This window comes from Tubulanus polymorphus, chromosome 2 (assembly GCF_964204645.1).
Source record: "Tubulanus polymorphus chromosome 2, tnTubPoly1.2, whole genome shotgun sequence".
Lineage (NCBI taxonomy): Eukaryota > Metazoa > Nemertea > Palaeonemertea > Tubulaniformes > Tubulanidae > Tubulanus > Tubulanus polymorphus.
Genome location: NC_134026.1, coordinates 16,996,321 through 17,020,476, shown reverse-complemented (window position 1 = coordinate 17,020,476; position 24,156 = coordinate 16,996,321). Strand labels below are relative to the sequence as shown.

At 36.1% G+C, this 24,156-nt stretch overlaps 1 protein-coding gene across 6 annotated transcripts in view; it reads right to left on the bottom strand.

Moving 5' to 3' along the window:
• Positions 1–999: 999 nt before the first annotated feature.
• Positions 1,000–24,156, bottom strand: part of LOC141899809 (single-stranded DNA-binding protein 3-like) — a 68,614-nt gene continuing 45,457 nt past the window's right edge. For 4 of the 6 annotated variants that reach the window (XM_074786346.1, XM_074786348.1, XM_074786349.1 and 1 more), the window contains 6 exons: positions 19,259–19,324; positions 18,714–18,764; positions 18,179–18,252; positions 16,188–16,272; positions 15,915–16,060; positions 1,000–7,448 (listed from right to left, as the gene is read on the bottom strand). In XM_074786346.1, coding sequence (XP_074642447.1) covers positions 7,338–7,448; positions 15,915–16,060; positions 16,188–16,272; positions 18,179–18,252; positions 18,714–18,764; positions 19,259–19,324 — 533 coding nt within the window. In that variant the 3' untranslated portion in view covers positions 1,000–7,337. The remainder of the gene's footprint in view (positions 7,449–15,914; positions 16,061–16,187; positions 16,273–18,178; positions 18,253–18,713; positions 18,765–19,258; positions 19,325–24,156) is intronic. The other 2 variants (XM_074786347.1, XM_074786352.1) reach the window with 2 other exon arrangements.

The window sequence follows — 24,156 nt, the reverse complement described above, 5'->3', positions numbered from 1 at the left end:
GGGCTGAAGATGTGTCTAGGGTAGATACATGTGTAACCCAAATATCAAGACATTACCTTGAAGCGTCTTCAAAACTTCCCAAAATAACTGGATTCCGTCTACGGACGGACGGACGGTTGAACGGACGGACGGACGAAAAGTGAACGCAATAGCCCGCTGGGACTAAAGTCCCAAGTGGGCTAAAAATGCATTTGAATGTAAGTTATTCTCAAATATTTTTCGTATCATAGTTTCCGTCTTAGATGCTTCGGGTTTGCATTCAGTCAAATAAGAAGCGTTAAGTCACGTGACTGTCCCAACTTTCTGGCTGGCACGACTTGAACTGCGTTTCATCCCTTGTTATTTTATATAGTAGCGTGGCGACCGTCTGATAATGATTCTTAACGACCAATTGTTTATCGAAACTTTATAGCGGATAAATAAACAATATAAACACAAGGTACTTCCGTGATATTTTGAATTTACTCGTTCATATTTAGCGCCATTCTCGCGAGATTATCAACAACCCGGAAATAAAATCCAAGCCCATCGCCAAACCCCTGTGAGTTTATCGGGAAGTATTGGAATGAATTTGTATAGGATTATACTAGATTACGCTGGCGGTACGCGAGGGTAGTAAATCGGAGTTTTACCAGGCAATAGGCGAGGTTTTCGTCGGAATTGTTGTCAAGTTGATCGTATGGTATCACAAACTGTAGTCCGGAATGTGTGGAACATTATTATGCATGACTGATCCGTTTTCTTAAATTGCCGTTTTATCTGATGTACAAGGAAGGGGACGGGGTCAATACATTGTGGACATTCTGTGGACATGGGGGAGGGTGGGCAAAGATTTTGCAATTTTGTATGGACATCGTTTATGGACAGCCCCTCTTTATGTCCTACGTCCTGTAAGTGCACAACTGGTCATTCATAGCTGACACGAAAAATCATGACCACCTGGATTAAGAAAGAACCCATGACTTAAACCCCGATAAAAACGAACACAACATTTGTATGGCTTGCTGGTGTATTTTGGTACACAAGATATAAGTTAACATTTGTACAGGAGCAACCTACAAAACCTTGTCATATTTTACTTACATCATAATACATTAATAAAAATTTATACCTCAATTATTTTTCATCATCACCATCATCAAGATCATGACCATGACCAAGATCTACCATGATCATTATCATCATACAGCATTATCAATAATATCTTATTTATCAATCTGACATTATTATCATCTTTGGACATTTTCACATAATTGAAAATTCCCCAAGAAACAATAACCTCATAATAATATCATCATTTAATAACTAATTACAAGGAAATAATAATTACAATATTATTATTATTGCAACAGTTTGATTGCAAATATAACATAGATAGTAGTCACAGAGATGTTTTAATATACACATTTTGACCAGAAACGAGAATACAAATGGACATAAGGACAAAACAATGGTAAATTACTATCATACAGTTACATCTTGCTGTACATGTGTGCTTTTGAAAATCCAAAACTGACAAATCCAGAAACTAGGGGAGTGTATATTAGTGTATGTGTATACACATGTTTAAGCCGCAAATCTCTTCGTGAAGAATCAAGGTAGCTACTGATGCCATTCCCCATCACTGCTAACGAAAACGTTATTTTGAGTTTTTCTTAAGAGTGCTCGGCAAATTTAATGCAAGGCGCATTTTTTTTGTGGAAGAAAAAGATGCGAGATGTTAAGGCAGCACTAGAAAGGGGGGAGATAGGGGAAATCAGCCATTACCTGCAGTACTTATGCACTATGTTTTAAGTCTACACAACACTTCAAGAATATTTGGTAAACTATCAGAATATGGAATGAAAGATCAACATCAACAACAGTAGTGGTTGACTGGATAAATTTAAAACAGACAACAGTCATGTATTTCACACCTTTTCTTTCACTGCTGTGCATACAAATTTGCTTCTAAAAATTGTATACAAAAAGATAATAAACAATAAACAGACACACTGAGACAGAATATTTCTGTACACTTTACATTGACATCTTCCATTTCAAAGGTACAAATATATAAATATATCTACCCAAAATGTAAGATAAGGAGAATATGGGATCATTACAGCCACCACTTCAAATGAAACCTTGTTTATAAATGCATGGTCTTATCTTTTGGTTCCAATTCACAAAATGCTTCTCAAAGAGACGTGATAATGCTAGATTGAGATAAGGGCGTTGAGACACATTCCATCTGATGATGTAATTGAAAATCTTCAAGAAAATAAATAAAGCTCCATATACAAGAATGCATACGCATGCATGTATGTGTGTGTGTATATATGACAATCAGATCTTAGAAACAAGCGGCGATTTCACATTATGCTTACAAAATCAAATGAAATATGATTTTACCGAGTATTGATAAGTGACAGATCATCTAGGTCGGTGGATCTAAAATTTTTTAACCTACAAACCTACAGACTGTCTAGAGATACCAAGAAATTCAAATTAATTTTTTTTCCAAAATTTTCTAGGGGAGGACCTGGAACCATTATGGTTATTTCTTACAGGCTTATGATACTTCAAGGAACGGAACGCAACGGAACGGAACGCAACGGAACGGAACGGAGTGGAATGAAAAGGAACAGGGACCGACATAACGGAAACTAGTGGCCAGGGACATGATGCTTACCAGGCGAAATGCTTGAAAATGTCAATGACAATTTCAGTACTGTCAACCTCAGTTTAATCCTTATCACTTGGAACTGAGCTTTTAGTACAGATTAAGTGATCAACGGATAACAGTTGATCCATAATTCATAAGTGCATAACCTATATAATAGCTGGTTTAAAAGTGCCTCTTGAAAGCAATATGTACGAAAAGGCACATTCATTTAATGATCATTTAGTTAAGGAGACTATGACATAGATGGTATACTTCAGTATTTTCAGGAGTTTCTTACATTTCACAGTGACCACATTAACCTCATTACGATTGTTCATACTCCTCATCACAACAAATATATGTTCCCGACAGCTGATACAGATTTAACTAATTTATTCATAGGGAATAAGCACTTCTATGGTTTAACTGAGGGCGGATTTACCCGAGGTTGACAGTATTCAATGCTCAGTCGTCAGTGAATAAAAACAGTAATTAATGACCGAACTCATCACAATCATAGGTCATATCATGAGCAACAATCTTGCAATTGATCCTCGTGACAAAATATGCATCGGTACAATTCATATGGAAATCTTCCGCTATTAAACACCCGGGGCAAACATACACAGAAACCATCTGACCTTGAAACTTGCAAGAATCATGGTGTCATGAGCTATGCAATTGATTGTGGTAACAAATTATGCATAGACACCTATATAAAAATAGTCAAATGGTATATGATGCAATATTCAACTCTGTCAGGTGGCGAGACCAAGAACTTGGTAACCTTGTTCCATAAGAGATTATCAAATATCGATACTATATGTATTAAATGAAACCTGCCAACAACTTTTTCTATTCAGGAATAAGAACCGAGACTGAGATGGCTGCTGCTTGCAAAAAAACAGACTGATCAAATAATCCACCTGATATGTTAAAGATCCCTACCCAAAGTTTACCAATCATAAATTTCAAGGGAAACAAAGAAGTGCTACAAACCTCAAGAGTTCAGACAAAAATAACATTTTTTGGCACAAAAATGTCAGAAGACAGCCATCACAATAATTGATGGAAGTATCATCAAAATTTCTGAGAGACAAATGAAAAGCAACCGCTGGAACTGGAGTCCGGAGTGGGTTAAAATGGGTTTGGATCCACCCCTGATCTTAACTACTCATTCAAATGTAAAAAAAAATTCATATGCAAAAAAGAAGCAAGAAGTAATAAGTAGTTGCACATAGTAGAGTTCTCTATGTACTGTACTGTAAGTACACTGGTCAAACTGATGGATACATGTACTAGGGCAAATATTAAAATATCAGGTTATCGAGTAGGCCTATAACTGATATATATTTCAATTCACCTTATCTTCAGAACAAACTAAATTCAATAGAAAATTCCTTTGTTCTGTTTGTTAAAGACTTTTTAAAACTTTTTGTGGATTGACTAAATTTTTTGCCATTGCAAGCTTCTGAGGTTTCATGCAATTATGAAAAACTTTAGATTAAAGAAAATTTGTCTTCATGAACTTTCCATAAGATCGGTACGTAATTTGATTAATCTACAGCACCATTATAAATAAAAATACTAAGTACCTAACTTCGATGTTACTATCAACAAAAATTTTTTGATTAAGTGAACCAGCAAATACGTTCCCGAGAGCAACATGAAAACATTGAGACGATGACATGAAAAAAGGCATCCTCGGGCAAAGAATTATCTTTCAAAAATAAAACTGTTCAGGATAGAACAGAGGCTATTCTAGCATCGATTTTAAAAGCATTCCAACATTAATATCTGGTACTTCAAACAAATTAAGACCAACAAGGATTGAATGGATATCCTTATTTCTTTGCTACGGAAAATTTCAAATGGAAAGATTGATCATTACGATGCAAGTGGTTAATCATTGAATACTTAGTATTTTGGTGCCAATCCCGTCAATTTAAAAAGCTTTTTCATTCCGTTGACAATTTGTTCCCAATCTATCTCTCGAGTGCAAAAGCCAATACACAAATCATAGAGCGCCATAACTTGCACCGTTTTCATATATTTTATTTACATATGTCCATTAACCCACATGCCAGCTGAAACCCCTGGCAAAATCTTAAAAAATCAATGCCATTGTAAATCAAAGAGTCATAACACTAGTCATAGGGCACACAGAAGGAAATAGACGTGAATACAGAAGCATTTTCCTATCGTGCCATGGAACAAGAGACACTCTTTACCTTAACAACGCTGTAATGATTGCTGTATAGAGGATGTTATGAAAAATTGTCACCTTGATTCAATTGGTTCAAAATAGAACAGGGTTATGTAATTTGATGAATTTCTCCTACAATGAAGCCATTGGACGTTTACTCCACATTGTACAATACTAAAACAAATTGAAACGTGTCCTAAAGGCTGGCTTATGTCGACAAGCAACTGGGTTTATCGCTGAGGCCGCCAGTTGCTCCTCAATCGGTTCGACATAAGCCGGCTTGCGACGGCAACGCGACGCCTACCGACTCGTCGCAAGCCGTATCCGGCAAGTTGCCCATGTTCTACTCCGGCCTACGGTAGGCTGGCAGTTGCTTTCGATCGCAGCCGACATAAGCTCATCTGCGACGCGACGGAACTAAGGGCAGGGGTTCCAGCCAATGAAGGACCGTATATACATAGTACAAATTATCACCGCTAGTTAGCGTCATTGGTAATTAGTCATAAACTTTCAAAGTAGTTCAAAACGTAAACCAAACCTTCAGCAAGGCAGAGGACTGGACCGAAAATCTAGAAACGAAATTGGTAGAATTATGGTGTGAGCGGCCATCTTTATACAATGTCGCTAGCACGTTGTATTCAAAACAGAATCAGAAAGATCAAAGTCTTAAAGAAATAGCTTTTCTAATAGAAATATATTTCCGAATAATTCAAATTTATTCTCAAAATGCTCATCACGTGACCATTTGAGCCGTTGCAGTTGCTAGTAATCGCAACCGACATAAGCAGGGAAGCAACTGGGAGGATCTCATATCCCGCTAGTCGGCCTCAGTTGCTGCGAATCGGAGCGCAGTCGACATAAGCTGGGCTGCGATCGCGGTTGCTCTCACTTGCATCGGTAGGAGTCGGTAGGCGTCGCGTTGCTTGTCGACATAAGCCAGCCTTAAGTTGTTTTCAATGTTCCTCTACTGGTCTACAGGAGGCCACTATCCAATGCAGCAGTGAAAGGATTGCGCATCATTAGAAACATTTTGGGTAGTTACTACCACCCTTCTTCAGTCTAAAATTCAGTCTAGACTTGATTTCAAACTGACTGAAACTGTAGGAACCACCCAAAATATTTCTGTATAGGATTTTACACCTTCTGTTATATAGATTCATCACAATATTCTAACTATAGCAAGGCATTAGATAGGCAGTTAACTGCTTATCAATTAGAATGAATGAAATCAGAGGCAAATTTTTCAATTTTTCAAAAGTGCACTCTCAATCCACCCTTGTACGTAAGTAAACAAGGAATATTTTGATAAGCTATCACTGAAAACTAGTGGCTCAAACAATGGAATGAATCACTGTTATTTTACCATCATGTGAAAAAATTTCTACTTATCTCATTGCTAGAGGTGCTGTAGGTTTGCTTTGGTATATTTCTATTGTTTTGGCGTGTAAACTAAGCATTAAAACACATGACCACAAACTCTCATTGCTTGTTTCAAGGGTTGTTGTGTGCGCTAGGCTTTAGGTAGTGAATATATCTAGCCAAATACAGTGTTGATTCTCCAGACTTAGCAATTTGTTTATTAAACGTTTTTGTTTAAACTTTGGTCCCATGAATTGAGGATCAAACATGCTCAAGCCCATAGCGTGGGGGTTTAAAAGGGTTATGATGAACTGCCTAAAATCCAAAAAAGGTCAGCATTGGAAAAATGAATTTTCATAAATCAAATAAAATCTTGTCATATGTATTCCTAATCCAATAGTCCGACAAGTACTTAGTACAGGCATTCAAATAGTCAAGTCATTACTAGCATTTGAAAAATCCATCCAAAACCATTTTAATATATAAAAGCAAAATGAAATATACATATTGCTTCAACACCCAACAATCTATCTCTTATCGCTGTCAGAATATGCAGAAATGACATCAGAAAATGATCCTTTCCAGTGAAATTGTAGTACTTAAGGTGTTGGAGGAATATGATCCCTGATGAGCACGTCGCATACAATAATACAACTCCAGATACACATACTATGCATTATAAAATACATATAGATTTGTGCACATGTACATTAATGTATATACATATACCTTATATCTGTCATTATAAATTATACAAAAACATATCAAGCAATGTACAATAGCAAAACAGAGAGAAATTATTGGCAGGCACAGCCGGGGTATCATTGACATTGTGGGTTGCTTTTAAAGATCTATTTCTTTTCCTGGCACCTGTCACACAGATGTCCGGTTTAGATGTACTATGCGTATGCACATTCGTACGTCATTTGTGTTTATTTTTCTTTTTTGTAGTAAAGTCATTAATAATTCATACTATTTACACACTTGAACACAATAGTTACGTTTGGCTCAGCCACATGTTGTTACAAGAACTCGGTCCACATGCTGGATAGAGAGGAGATCACAGCAACCCCATCACTCAGTCTCCACTCAAGTTGATGTCTCTCACATGAATGACAACTGATATTATTGCATGAAGTAGTCCGGATGATCCGACGGAGCATCTTTTTCAAATCTTTTCGCTTCCTCTTGCATGCTCTCTTTTATCTTCAGTATGGCTGCCGACTCATTTTGATCCTGAAACATTGAAAATCTAATTACTGTTCAAGATACAAACCTCTGTGAATCTAAATTCCAACAAGTCTTATGTTAACTATGTATCAATTATTATCTAAGTCACTCATTTAACAGGATTCACCAACCATTATTATATTTATTTATAATCTAACTAAACTCTTTGCATGGTTTCTGAGTAACCTTTTAAGTAAATCCGACAACAATTAAAAATTTAACTTGAAAGCCTCAGGCAGAGTACATTACCACAGCAACTAGAGAAAATTACATAGTACAATAACTATTAAGAAAATAGAGGCTTTACCTATGTATTTTCCCCAGATCCCTTATAATGGGACAGCTAATAGCTTGCAGACATGAAGCATACTCAGCTTCAACCAACCAAATCATTCATATATGTATATGCTAATGTATATACATATATTTCTTGAATGATAGAGAAATTTTGAGACAGTAAAGCAATTTTCTATTGACACTGACTGTTAAAGACTAATACATTTGTAGCTTTCAATCAAACTACTCCCGACACCAAGACTTTGGTTAGCATATGTGTGTTTTGAATTCTAGATTGCAGTTCTACACGCCCATCAGCAAATTATTCTCTTCAATGGAACAAATCTTTAAAAGCATATCAAACATCTAATGAAAACTTGTGCCTTTTAAGATAAATTCATTTAGCATCTCATCATAATGACCTTTACAAATTCTTAAATAACTCAATTTGTGTCAATTTCCATGCATTCCAAAATTGGACTTCATTTTTACCCTTATTATTCATTCAAGTTTTGAACAAGTTTTCATTACTATTTTACTATTTCTTGAATGATGTTATCTGAAATAACAATTCAGTTTTCATCAAATAGTTATTTAGTTCTTATAGCTGAGGAATGGCTTTCAAAATGAGAATGCAAGGAATTTTACATCCCAAGTAATTTGAATAATATCCTTATCATAGAAAAAAGAAGGAATTACAAGTGGTTTGATGAAAAATTCAATGATTGAATCAAGGCCAAAGATGACTTCCAAAAATGTGAAGTCAAAAACAAATGGCATAATATTTTTTTAAGAATATATATATAATTAATAATTTAAGGTTGAACGATGATAATTAACTGCCATTACGATTATGCATGCCTTCGTTTCTGAACTCAAATTCATAGTGGGCTCGCTTGGTCCATAGATAATATTATTTGTATCAACATGCAATGTCATCTCGTCATTGCATCATAATCGTCGAAGGAAAATTAATACTTAAAAAGTTGAGTCAGCTATAAAAACATGACAGCATATATTTTAAATCTATCAGGTATTCTATGGTTTATGTGGCTGTGTGTTGTGCAGCATCATTTACTCGAGAGAAACAATGATTTTTGTTTTAATAAACAGAATGTAGGCTTTAGATAACAGTAGTGATGATTCAGAAATTGATATTCTATATATCAGCAGTAAGGAGTAATGGAACCAAGTATCAAAAATTCAAGCTTGCGACTATGTAACTGTGACAGCCTGATACCTTATATATTTTTATTTCATTACAAAATGTTTACATTTTTGCTGTTGTAGTTGATAATAATAAAAAGACTTGAAAAGAGCAGACTGACTATTCAACGAGACCACATAAACCAGCATAAGAAGTGTGCAAGAGAATAAGACAACATCAGCGCATTAATAAGCTGAAAACCATTACACATCAGTTAATAATCCAGTACTTTTTTGGTTTTAAAAATTCTTAAATATCAAAAAATGATTAGTTAAAATTAGGCGCAGATATGTAATCATCAACCATATACGCATTAAAAGAACGTTTTGCAACCAGCCTGCCAACTGTTACTGTTATTACAAATTTGCATGCAAGACAATGACATGCCTAGAGGTATCTAAATTACTGTCGACAACATGGAAATGTCTCCCTAGCCATACATAAGATCACTAAAAACCACCAGGGGAGCAAGTGAACAAATGAAACCCAAACAGATCACGATAACTATACTCAATAATAATTAATCAATGAACTATACTCCATAAGTACAAGCCAAAAATGTTGAATTATAACTAAGTTACAATAATAATAATCATAATAATAAAATTATAATGATAATGATGATAATAATAATAATAATAATAATAATGATAATAATAATGATAATTGAACATTGTAAAATATGTAACAAATCTCTACTGATGGAAGAATAAATAAATGCCAATAGAATTTAAAACGATTAAAAGCTAGCTGTAAATCTGACATTTCTAGGGGTTATGTGAGTGTAAGTCACACAATAACAAAACCGACAGGTAAAAATATCAAAAACGTTAAAAAGAATCTGATACACACACAAGAACGATACACATTATTGCACGTATAAATAGGTGACATTGACCAGAGAGGAAATAAACTGGGATAAGAGCTTATCATTGGGAGAGAAACCTAGAATATTTAAGACCGATTCAACTATGTGGTGGAGTCAAGTAATGCTGTTAGACTGAATAAGAATTGTCAAAATGAAAAGTGTGACCATAAGTATCTGAACTTTTGGCCCATCTATCCAAAATTAGTCCACAGAAACATATATATAATTTTCAAGGATGAAGATAGTTTTAGCAGTTATTCTGATCGTATTTGTGATCCTACCAAAATTCTTCTCCCTTAGTGTTACCCATAGTTGAATCGGCCTTAATTAATTCTATCTCCGATTCTGGTGTGAATAGTAACCTTGGTTTCTCGCCCCATGACTCATGTCCCAGTTCATTTCCTTTCTGATCAATGTTACCTAGTCATATGCAATAGTGAATCGTTCTTTCGCTATATAAACTGTGACATATTGTATTTCGGGTCAGTCCTTGATAATGGTTTCTAGTTGAAAAGCAAAAATTCAGATTTAAAAAAATTAATTTCAACGTTTCGATATTTCTACCTTTCGGCTTTGTGATTGTGGGAATCGTGGAGTTAACTCTTTATTTGCGACTCATTGCGTAGTTTTACCTCAAAATTCTAGGGTTGTAAGATGATTATTATGAAGAGCTGGTTGCTATCTAGTATCTGGACACAATGCGTTTACATGTATATATATATATACGATACGCTCGTGTCGTGTATAATCGTGGAGATGCTTTCAATAATGAATGGCTGTATATTACCATAATATATGAGAATACAATGGAACCTCCTTACAACGTAATCCGTGGGACAAGAAAACAACTTTGTGATATCCGATTTTAGAGTAACCAATGGAAGATAATGGCAAACCGCAGAGATGTCATGGAAGAACTTGAGATGCAGTTTAACATAGGACCGATATATGTAGGCTATTGCACCAGTAGGCTTACACAAGCCGTACTGGTCGAGACTTGTCTAGCCAATGTAGGTTGAATTACAGGGGCTTGTGAAGATAGGCGAGGGTCCAATATGAAAGATGCAACACAGTATCCTAGTTACCACTTATAAATAAAGTAAAGGGGGCTAACATTTTGACATTCAAGAATAGACCTTCTCATTTCAATCGCTCATTATTTCTAACCCATTTAGCGATTTGCAAGAATTAGATTCTCTTAAATTCCTAAGGGTTTACTAGACCTTTCCTGATTGCACCAGAGATGCATGAGAAATCACAACTCAAACCCGAAAAAAATGGGTCAAATTATCTAAAGAATTATCAGGACGTCTAGAGGCAGTCAACGTAAAATGATGAATGGACTGGCAAGGTGGTAAAACAGATTGGCACGATGAATACGTTCTCTGAATGTATATTAGCTTCCAATAGCTCTGTGATGTCATGGAAAATCCCAGTATGTAACATGATGTGATTAAAATGTTGAGCTGACCTATCATGTAATGTAAATATTCCAGGCCATAGAGTCAACTTAGCTTGTGATGTCACACTGTCAAGGGTGGCTCATAGTTGCCTAGAATACGTTTCTATCGAACCTATCCAGTTCATCACCTCGCCAGTCTGTAGTATTGGATGGGATTACCAGGTAACACATGAATTAGGCCCTGGAGACACCAAATTCTCTTCTTTATAACTGATATTTTGTTGCAACCGATCTTCGTTCTAACCGAAAGAATTTTAAGGAAATAACGGTCATGGTCAGGAAAATGATTTTTGTTTGATCGAACCAAAACGGTATTTTGTTGTAGCGAAGTTCCACTGTAGTAAAAATAATAGCGTTTTGTATCAATGATTATGAAGATAATAATTATAATGATAATAATAATAATAATAATAATAATAAATGAAAGTAATGATTGTTACATTGTAATATTGATATTGCAGTGAAGTATGATGATAATTCTGCGATCCCATTAGTGTAATGAGGAAACTATATCCCAGTTTCAAATATGAAACAATACATATACAAAGTATACATATCATTAGTAGATTTTATATATATTTCAAAGGAAATCTGTTTGTAATGGAACATAAGTAAAGAATAATGTTAATATAATACAAAACTATTTCTTAATTATCCTTGTTCACTAAAAGAAAAGAAACACAGGCCAAAAAAGAGATTTAGCGCACTGGTGCCAGACCACATGAGCACAACAGCCGATAAGATACTGAACACGCGCTAGAATAATTTGCTTTTCAAAATGGACAGGACAGAGAAAAATTATGTTGGTAGCATACCCATGTATCCAGGATCATACTGCAAGGAGAAAGGTACTGCTGGTTTCAGACGTGGCCTGAATTTTTTTCCACATGAGCGCATTTTATCTTTTGAGAAACAGCGATAGAAAAACCATTGCTCAGTCATTGAAACTTCCATTATATAAAAATCCCACAATCAAAAGCAAAAGAATTAGCCCAATGCAAAAACGAAATGAAATCTCGGTAATTATCCACAATGCAGTACTAGTTCAACCTACAAATCTTGTGTTATTTCTTCCGTAAAGCTTCACAAATCTAAGACTGTAGTGTGTTATTAGAAATGTGGCATGCATACTACCAGCAAAAATTGATAACAGTCCTTCATCTGCAATCCCCAGATCCATACCAAAATTATTTCTGGATTGGGTTTCACAAAAGTATTCTAATATTTGGTTAATTGACAGGAGGTCCAAGAACCTTGAGACATTGATGTGAAAATCGACAGTTGCAGATTGGGAAAATGAACAGAAGTCCAAGGCTGGAGGGAACGAAGCTTAAGCTATCAAGCCTGATTGCCTTGTTTAAAATAATGGTCATAATTTCTCTTGATAAATTTGTGAAAATAGGTTGGAATAATTTCGTAGATGAGTTGGGTATTATTAACATAAATTCAATTATTAATTTACGGTTTGTTCACCCTTTAACCGGCAATCGGTCGCAGACCGATTTGAATAGACCAGCTATAGTGAATAGAATAGTCAAGTATTGATTTCAATGAAACATTCTAAATCATTTTCCTATCAGCAGATGGCGACACCAGACGGCCTACAACGTCTAACAAGGCAGGAAAGTGATATATCATACATTTGACATGTAGAAGGGGGTATGGAAACCACGTGTCACGTGGGTCAGATTCCAAAATTGAGAATATCGTTAGTAGTAATGGCCAATGCACTAAGGACGTTCTCTAGTGAGTTTGGCTGATATTTTGGACATAGTAATGAAAGATTCTGATGATAATTCATATTGGGATGAATCTCATGACAGTTTTTTATTATGGGTGGCCCAAAAATCTGGATGACCTTGGGATCTGTGACCTTGGGGTCAGACCCTGAAGGTAACCCCCAAAGTTCGCAAACATGGTATCATTTGAAAGCTTGTGATAAGAGCTTTCATAAAATACATACAGTATGGGGTTATCCCTCATATCTACTGAGTTATTAAGTTTTCCCCTTGCAAGGTCCAAAATCTCTCATAGGCCGAAAAATACTTGCCGGTTAAAGGGTTAAACATAAGTGTCCAGATTTTAGGGGAAAATTGTTTTTGCAACAATTCTAACACGTGGAAAAATTGTATGACACAGGATGCCCCGTGAGGTCGTTATCATCAAAAGCCAATGAGAGCAATAATGACAGTTTCTAGAAATTTTTCGAAAAAGACTACTGTACTTCAAATGTTGATTACTACATAACTGTACATGTTGCGGCAATCAAATTTCATCGTTTTGTCTTTCATTGGAAAGTCCTTATCACAAAATGTAAGTCTACGCGCTATACCACACAAGATGAGTATCATTCATATTTCCTGAATTATTACCTATTCCCGAATTATTACCCAGAACCATAGCGACTTGGTCTTGCTTATATAGGTACTATTCCCCCATCCGGTAATACCAAACTCAACTGTCAACAATTAGAATTACAATGTTTTTCCCTTGTGAAACCAGGCCCAGCAAAATGTTCCTCGACTACAAAACCTTGACTGATCCATTGGCAGATATAAATAGCCTAACTTAGAAATGAACAATATATGTTTAACCTTGAGATTTTTTTATGAAGCATTAATGCCAATTTTCTGAATCAACTGTGGGATTTAATTTACTACTCGGTATAAGCAGTAAATCCATTACATTCAAGATTCATCTAGAAAGGTGTATCAAAATGGTTGACCTATTACTGTTTCTCGTGTGAAATGAATGATGAAAAATGGTTGTAAACTCATTTTTAAAGGGGAGGTGATGCCGAATGCCCGCCCTGCCCACAAAATTACAATCAAAGATTGGGGAGATAACCGCAGCATTTTGACAGTGACTGCACTCCAGTCACAGTGGTTTGTTTTCACGTAACCACTATCAATAATAGGTCCACTGCAAAAGGAGTGCATCAGATGACAGGCTGCTTTCTGTAGTTCTTCTTACACATTACTTCTTATGCAGGAAATGGAAGATAGAAAGTCATCAGTATTATAGTATCAGAATAATAGATAATCATCGAAGTATTATGTCTCATGCATCACCCCCAGCCACACAAACATTCACAATGTATCACGCCTTTCCACCAAAAAATCATTCAAATCACATTGTCAGAATAAAGAATAGAATCAAATCAGGTTACCCCAGTAAAATAAACATTACTGATAAAATCAAGTCAAGATATAGGCCTATGTTTTTGATCAACAGTTGTTGAAAAGAGGAAGTTGGCTTTATAGGTAGTTTTAACCCTTTCAGTGCAGACCAATTTTTACTCAAAATTGCTGGAGATAATTGCGTAAAAGTCACCTCAGGGCAACAATGGGTCGAATTATTTACTGCTATAATGCATCAACACTGCAGTGTAGTATATCATTAGTTCTTAATGTTTTACAGGTGCTGCCTTCTTTCAATAGAGATTATAACAGTACTAATGAATAAATCAATACACTAATGTGCACAATATTACTGAAGTCCATCTTCGAGTCATACAGCAACTGAAAGGGTTAAAGGTTTTAACATCTTCCCAGGAAACATTCGATTTTTTACTGTATTTGCTGGTTTATAAGCCGGGTGTTTGAGACCGAAAACAATATCCAAAACATTAGGTGGACTCATATATCAGATATACATTCAACATTATTTGAAATTGTCAATGTTAGATTCAAGGTTCCTAAGATGAAATGGAATATCAATTATGATAGCCTACATGCATATACCAATTAGAATTCAGGATCTTGATAGAATAGGTTATAATAGTTTGGAAAAGTTTCAAAATTAAGAGAAAGAAAACCGCATGTATTCATTGTACAGTATATACATATATGCCAGGCTGTGCAGCCTGAACAATAGATACACATCAGTTTAGAATTAGACATTACAGGCGTGAGGCATTCGATGTATAAAAAATACATTCAAAACATGGATACAAACGATGAACTTGAACTAATCCTGTAATATAGTACTAGAATCAACAATCATAATGATTATTAATGCGTACAGAAGTAAAGAATCTAAATAAATGTGAGAATGTCCTCAGCACTGTTTTCGAAGAGACGCCTCTAAACACATGATGGGAGTTGACTTGTACAGTAAATATAGATTAAAGTGTAACTTTAAACTGCAAATTTGATCTCGACTTATACACAAGGCTGTCTCGTACACCGGCAAATACAGTAGTTTCTAACATTCATATTTGTATATACTGCAGAAATAATGAAAAGCTTAGGAATGTCTCCAGTCTAAGTAAATACTAGGATACTGTCTGTAAAACCAGGCCTCGAATAAATACATACAAACTTCACCTTCTACGGTAGTGGTCAATTGAGAACTTCTCTCTAGTCAGCAAATTTACAAACATTTATCTAGAAAACCTTTTTCACTTGTTCTCAATATGGTAAAATGTTAACAGTCCCAATACTACCGTTTAAGGTAGAGTTTAAACTGTATGTCGTTATCTTATAGACAGTATACCAACCAAAATTGGTACATCTATAGAAAATTGAAATAATTTCTAGGTACAGGTTTGGGATAATGATAATAAATACCAAAAAATAGATTTAAGGCCTTGAAATCCACGTTAGAAAAACTTTCAAGATGAAAGATGAGCAAAGGTAAGGAAATCATTTCACATACATTTGGTGGAACGTTGTCTTGGTAAGGTAAATTATATCCTCCCATCTCCGAACCAGGACCGCTAACGGGGGGTATCGATGTATCATCACGTGGTGTACCCGGATTATTTGTTACTGGTGAACTTTTCATACCATCCATTCCATCACCTAAACAATCACAGACCCGAAAAAGGATCAAAATTAATGACAGAATATAGGTTTATTAATTATTCATTCAGTTGCCCTGACATGTGTACAAACAAGAGGAAATTTGAAAATTCCCACAGAAACTCACCATTCATAACTGGAGGCATATCACCAGGCCCCATTGGCCCCATACTTCCATCTGGACCACCCATCGGGAACTGGAATGGAACATTCTAAATGATATTCGTTACGATGAAAATTCGAAATTCGACAACATCAATCAAAACAACATGCCGAGAAAATCTACTGGTTTTATACAGTGGAACCTTGTTACAGCGAACCTCACAGATCCAGAAAATATGTTCGTTATAACCGATAGTTCGTTATATCCAGAATGAAATTAATTAAGTTTTCTTACTTGGGACGAAATTCTATATTTGTTATATCCAATGAAACGTTGTATCCGAGTTCCTTATAACAAGGTTCCACTGTATGTGCTCAGAGCAATTCGGTCGATAGGATGGACCTATGTTTGGTGGGAAATAGGCATTCCTATCTCATTTGTACCCCTGGATTCATCTCATAGCTGATGTGAGAACACCATCATAACAAATGATTTGAGTCTCCATGTCCAAGGCTATGCTTGCTTCTTTGCATATGCTCAAAGAAAACTGGTATCATAAAGATAAAATTTCTATTGACAGTTAGCAGCATGTAACACATATATACAAGCAATACGAATCTTGCCAGCTTGATTTTTGATTGTTTTAATTGATAGCCCGCACTTATTGGTCTAATACTTTGCACCATTTTGTGCTAATGCGAAGAAATACAGGTTTTAAGTGACTCAGGAATACAGAATATGTGTACCAACAATGTCAATCTTAATCGACAATCATTATCGAATTCAACAATCTCCAGAAGGTGCTGAGAAGTGAGAGAGCATGTGAATCGTGATAACACAATACAAAACAAAAACTTTTATTTCTATAGAATATCATACAAATGTACTTATACCGATACATATGACTTGCAACATTGCTGCTAGATCTCAATGATAGTTCTTATCAAAAGTTCACCCATGTTGTCCGTACAGGCCAATGTTCATCAGAACATCTACAAATATTGATTGATTTCGATTTCCCAAACCTCCCTGATATATAATAAGGTTGATTTTGATTTCCCAGACCTCCCTGATATATAATATGAAGAAATAAATTTTCAGGAGGGTATGAAAGTGCAATAGCAATATCATAACGATTAGCAATTGGTAAACAATGGCGGTACAGGTATTCCGTACAGGAGTGCTTTAAATACATGGTCAGTAAATGTGGTATCTGAACCTAATATGATTAGATTTCTAATATGATTAGATTTCCAAGTCAACATCCACCACCAGTTTGTAGAATTTTCAGATTAACCCATTAGCACTCAGGAATTTCACTATGTAGTGTCAATAACTACTCAGAAAATTCAAGGGAAAATACAAGTTGATCACGATAGCGAATAGCTTATTTGCTGTTTATTTTCATGCATTGAGTTATTTTGTAGTAAATAGTGAAGCCTTTCATATGGCATAAGATTTGATGGGGTCGGCCACAAAAATCGTGTCCTTTTGGCCCCCCAAAATTCATCCAAACTGACTGGGATTAGAAGTGAGCGCTCAGATCTCTCATGTTCCTTTTCCAAATACTCGAGAATTTCAAATGGGAAGATGTTGATTTCTGCTTTTGAGGACTTGGGTGTCTAGTTTGCTATAGGGTTTGAATCCCACTATAACCGTTTTTGCGCAGCATACGAAAAAGTGTTAGGGCGGATTCGGACGGCTTAAGGTGTTATGGGCAGGACGGATGCAGGCGGCTTGAGAGCTAATGGGTTAATATACAACTTCTTTGTCGATTTATTTTAGAAACCCTGCATTAAAATTTTCGGTAATTTAAGCAATGTGTGATTTTTGTCTTGAAATAATATAATTTCGACAATATAACACACATCTTTCATTGATATATCTTCATTCACAAACCTATGGTGAAAAATCTAATCACCATATGGCTAATTCAGTGAATAAAGAGCCTAATCAAACATCATTAGTTTCTTCTTGTTACAGGTGTACAATTGATTTATGATAAATACACTTACTCCAGGCATTCCAGGACCACCTGGCATATTAGGTTTCATCATACCATACATCCCATCACCTGAACTCGTTGAATCTTAAAATAATAACACATTAATTGATCATTAAAAACATGTGTATTTACAGAGACAGCTCATAAGGTTTTGGATGAGAAAATCTGATTGTATAACTGTTTGTAATTTGTAAAATCCAGCCTGAAATGATATCATTTCGGATGCAATCTTTTGGTTCATTACATTTATCAGGGCTGAAAACTGGAGACTCCCAATATTATTTTACAGATTTACATGAATGTCTGAAATGAGAAAAACAGACCTTCATAAATGGAAATTTGTCTTTCCGTAGATTTTCATCCCTGACATATGTTGTTCAAGTTCACCAAGTCTCACTCAAAAAACCCTTATGAAGCTGAACCTTATCTGCAAATGCCAGATGGCAGCACATTCCATTCAGTCTCATTTTCTTAACTGTTGTAAGGCTTATGGTTATTTTCCTATAGCACTAGTAACAAAATTAAATGACAAACCAATACTTTACCTGGTCGAGTGGGCATTCTGTGACCAGCTGGAGAGTAAGGTCCAGTCGATCCTATAAAATAAAGCAATGGAAACATTTGAAAAACATGTCAAAACAAGTTGCAGCAAAGAACATAAAACCTGATCTTATTAGCGATTAAACTGACACGACATTTCCGACTCCCTAGAGAAAGGTTGTCACATGAGAGCCCAAAACGTCATGTCATTTACATTCTTTGATTTTCATTCTGTTTTTTTTATTAGTTGGCATCAAAAATTTATCTTAACTAATCTTCATGAACTTGAACATCGATCGCTGGATGATTATTATCCATGACGGGAAAGAATTCCAGTCACAGATTTGTACATATATAATACAAAATGTATTACAAAAATAATGACAACCCCAAGCATATACGCATATAAAGCCAAGGACACTAATAGTTCGAAAGAAAGTGATGACCAGGCCAATGCATTGCTGCTGGATCATTCAATATATTGCATACATGTCTGAGAAGCCAACATGTTCCTCAGGTGTTATTTCATAATCATATCGAGAAATGGTACCTGGTCTTGTTGGAGCAACTATTCTGTGTCCTTGGTGACTAGCTGGTGAGAAAGGTCCTGATGAGCCTAAACGTACAGAGAACAGTTTGAACCACAACGAATATAGGAAATTAAAATCATCACAAAATTACATAGGAATAAAAAACTAGGAGACCATGCCCACTAGGAAAGTGGTCTGAGATGCTTGACAACCAGACAATTTCAATATTCAGCACCCCTTGGTGAACAAAACCAATGACTTAGAAAGTTACCCCAAAAAATAGCTATAGCTTTGCAACTGAATGTGGTGACAAAGTATCTATAAATTTCCCATTCAATGCCCAAGGGTGAACAGATGCGATTTCTGGCAATTTCTATAGCATTGCACCTCGGACAATCCTAGCTGCATACCCAGAGCTACGCAACCAATACCTTTCGGCCCAAATATGAAGGCTCTTATTGGATGCTCCTCTCCATCCCGCCCAGATGCTTGATATTTCTAGGGATATCTAAATAATGCCGAGAATATCTTGATTTTCAATTTTTGGAGAGCGAAATGGCACAAGTTTCCAAACTTTGGCGTCAAAAAGAGATGCTGTAAGTTTTAAGGTTCAATTCAAACCATATTAGCTAAGCAGAGAGCAAGCAGAAAGCTGCAATGGTTAACCAAAAATGTGCAAAAGCGGATTGCACCAAATAACAATGGACACAGGTCTGCTATTACACCTATAGGTAATATTATTGGGCCAATATTATGGTTGTAGATGCATATAGGGTATTAACCAAATATGGAAGCATGTTGAAAACTTCCGCACAAAACTGGATTCTATTAATGGACAGAAGAAAAGTGAATGCAATAACCTGCTGGGGCTTGGCTGCTGGTGGGCTAAACGAAGAGGAATTTACCAGTAATATAAGATACAGAAAAGGAAAGGCTCTCTAGATATAATAGATAGAATAGGCCTACGTAATAACATTTCTAATGCCACAATACGTAGATAATGTAAGTACAAAAAAATTCAGCACATTTCTAAGTCAAAGCACAATGCGACAGTTTGTTAATAAGAATTTCACATTTATTAATGCATTACTATCAGTGATAAGCAAAGCAAGGTATTTAGCACCGAAGGGAAGATGCCAAAACTGAAGTGTTTTCTTTTCAAAATTTATCTCCTATAATAAGTTAATATGTAATAGATGAAATTTAAGTGAAGGACGCTTCGTCACAGCTTGATTTGATTTTTTATACTAAAATGTCATTTCGATTCGAAAACAACCTCGTGTATTTTGATATTGTGTATTGTGCATTTTGAGTGTGATACACTCAAAATATTGTCAGTGACTAGGAACACAGAGAAAATTAATTGTAGTCAATCCCATGGCACTGGAAAGTAACTTTGATCAATTTCATTTCAAATTGAAATTGTACTTTGGGCCCAAAGCATATCAATTCTTAGATAAAACTTGGAAAAATGAAAAAATAATGCCAGAGGGTTGGGGGAGGGGGAAAGACGATGAAACTGCAACTCTAAGGTTTAATTCATTTCTGGTTATAGAAAATTTGGGCTTTTAAGATAATGAAATTCAATTTTCTGCAAGAAAAAGACTTGACCCAATTTCCCAACTGAATTATTTATTAATATTAATTTTTGGTCTTTGGCTTACCCATGGCTCTGTTTACCACTGCTAAAAACTATTTCGATTTAGATTAGTGTATCAAGAATTATTCGATGGTTTAAACCACTTTGCAAAACCACTATTTAACCGACATTTCGAAGTGAAACTGAGTCAGACTGAGACTGGTTTTTTGCAAGACTGAAGAATTTTGACCTGGTTGTTAATTTAGAAATTAGCACCATCCGAAAACAAAAGGACAAGAAGGTTACAACAAATTTTTTAATTACGGAGAAAAATGGAAGACGGGGCGTTGGAACGCATCAATCGGAAAATTATTTTCTGCCAGAAAGAATCGAATTAATTAAGCAAGAAAATTCAAATACAAAAATTGATTTCTCTTACGAAAAATATTTATTTGTTTCTAATCCTCCGGTAATGTCGAGTACCGGGAATCTACTGCTCAAGTAAATAAGCAGTGCACGTGGCTAGCGGTACCCAATTCCTTATTTGGTGAAAGAAGGGCGGAGACTAAATGTTGTTGCCGACCGCGATGTTGCTCACTGCTCGAGAGCGAGACTGATTGGCGATCCGCCGCGCTGCCGTGAAATTTTAAGCAAATCATACAACACAGTCTAACGCGACTCTCATTGCTGTTTTAGAGTCATTTAATTTGACAAGATAATTAAATATTTCAGTGCTGCGGCTGGGGTTGACTGCTGAACGTGCGCGCTAGAGCGTAATTCTCCGGGATTCGAACCCGTGCGCGATGCCGGACCGGGGCGCGTTTGTTATTATGAATTCGCTCCGGTTGCTAAGGGAATTTCAGCTATTTTGAACTCGTTCGATCAACGCGGTTCATTGTTAAACTATTCATCGACCCAATTTTGTTCGAAATTTCATGAATAAATACATTCTCAAATAACCCGATCCATAAGTTACCGTATTTTAGTTAGTGGAATGCCGGATTTTAGCGTGACGTAATTCTACTTCCGATTTCCCCATGAACTTCAAACCGGACGTCAAGTGACGTCATTTTTTTCTGACTTTGTCAGCTAGTCAGAATCGTTTAAGAAGACACTTCGTAGTATCCAAATATACGCGTTAACCAAAGGGACGTCCTCCGGGCGCCTTAGGCGCCCGTCTATTAGACAGGTTCTGATGTCAGTCCGTGACTGAGAACGGGATAAGCTTATCGCGGTTTACAATCACGGTGTCCCGTTAAGAGCTTTCGTTTCCACTATATCAGTCGGGGTCATCGGCTTGAGAACACCTTGGCAGCAGTGCACATGTAATGGGCATTTTTAGCTGAAGATGACTATCTTGTGCTGTATGCATTTGAGGTTAAAAGGTCATCTAACAGCCTCATCCATAGATTTGACTTTGAAATGTTATCGGATGATCTGCGTAGATATCTTTCGATTTTAACTAGAATGAGGCAATACTCGAATGCCCCAGGAAATTCACCGCCATGTGAAGTTACAGGGTTTGTGGTAAATGCCTAAGAAATATCATGGCCACAATTATTTCTATAAGAATGATATTAGAGAACATGTGTACAAAGTGTGAATAATTTGGTCAACAAATCGGTCGACAATTGCGGCCTCAAGTAATCGACCCAATTTTAAATAGGGTTCTGGCCCAAGTGATATCCCACTTGTGTTCCAAGTTTGAAATGAATCAGTCAACTATTGCAGCCTCTAGGCCGTTAACGTTGTTTTTTATGCCAGCCCCCTGGTGGCCATAATTTGAATCGAATTGACCCAATTTTAGATAGGGTTCTGGCCCAAGTGATATCCTACCTGTGTACCAAGTTTGAAATGAATTGGTCAACAATTACGGCCTGTAGGCTGTTGACGTCACTTGCGGCGGCGGCGTACTCACACAGGGGTTACCGTAATCTATATGCCCCTCTCAACTAAAGTTGAGCCAGGGGCATAAAAAACAAATGTATTCAGGCAAAATGTAAAAAGATATAAAAAATATTCAGCATATGTACCATTTCAGTTGCCAGCTACATAAAGAATATTCGCAAACATGCATGCATTGCCTATATACGGTGGAAATTGGTCTAAAAGGGCACAATGAACATGAATTTGTTAAGCCATTTCTTGCTAGATCATTTGGGTAGCAATACGCACTAGTACCCCTATATACTCTATATATTCATGGTAAATATATAAAGTACATGCTCTTACATTAAGAATGCAATTAACACCGACTCATTTAGATGTTATGTGATAAGACAGTTTGATATCACATCTTCTGAGAACGGGTTACATTTACGGCACACAAATATGTGCTATGTCACAACATTTTCTGTGACATAACATTCTCCTATCTCTCTAAAAGGGCACAATGAACATGAATTTGTTAAGCCATTTCTTGCTAGATCATTTGGGTAGCAATACGCACTAGTTACCGCTATATACTCTATATATTCATGGTAAATATATTAAGTACATGCTCTTAGATTAAGAATGCAATTAACACCGACTCATTTAGATGTTATGTGATAAGACAGTTTGATATCACATCTTCTGAGAACGGGTTACATTTACGGCACACAAATATGTGCTACGTCACATTTTCTGTGACACAACATTCTCCTATCTCAAAGTCGATCTTGGAAAAGAACATAGCAGAACCTGTCTATTATGATGCGAGTCCGATGAACCAATAATCTCCAGTTACTCGAGGTATTTTTGCGAGGTGAATCAATTTAGATGGTTAAAAAAGATCGTAAATCGTGCACTTGTTAGCCACATGGTTTACGCTAATCAGTGCATTTGCTGGACAGTTGATTCACTTTGGTTGGAGCGGGTAGTATGGTGCCAATAGATAAACGGTCTGCCACCCAGCCCTTGCTGACAGAGTTCACAAACGTAACCTCACAACACCATTTAAATATCAAAAGTGCAAACTTGTTTGCACTAGCTTAATCAAACAAAATCAATGCTAAGTTGAAAGTGAAGATTGAAATGCCTCACGAAAAGACCCTAAGTATCGCAGCAATGGAAAAAATCTAATCTAATCTAAAAAGTCTAAGAAAGCGATGAAATGTGATTCATGAAATGTTCGTAATCATCTCAAGTGTTCTTAGATGAACAAAAGTCTTTTAGTCATGGAGAACTCTGAGATCTTTACAAAATCGAGAGATCTAGTGTAACCTGCTTGGAAGTAGCACTCTCTCCATCAGAAACACAGGTTTTCATCAATTCAGAGTTGCTACTACTCTGGAATTCTGGATTTTTATAACTGCAAATTTGGGAGTCTGGATTTTTCGAATACTCAGGAAATTCTAA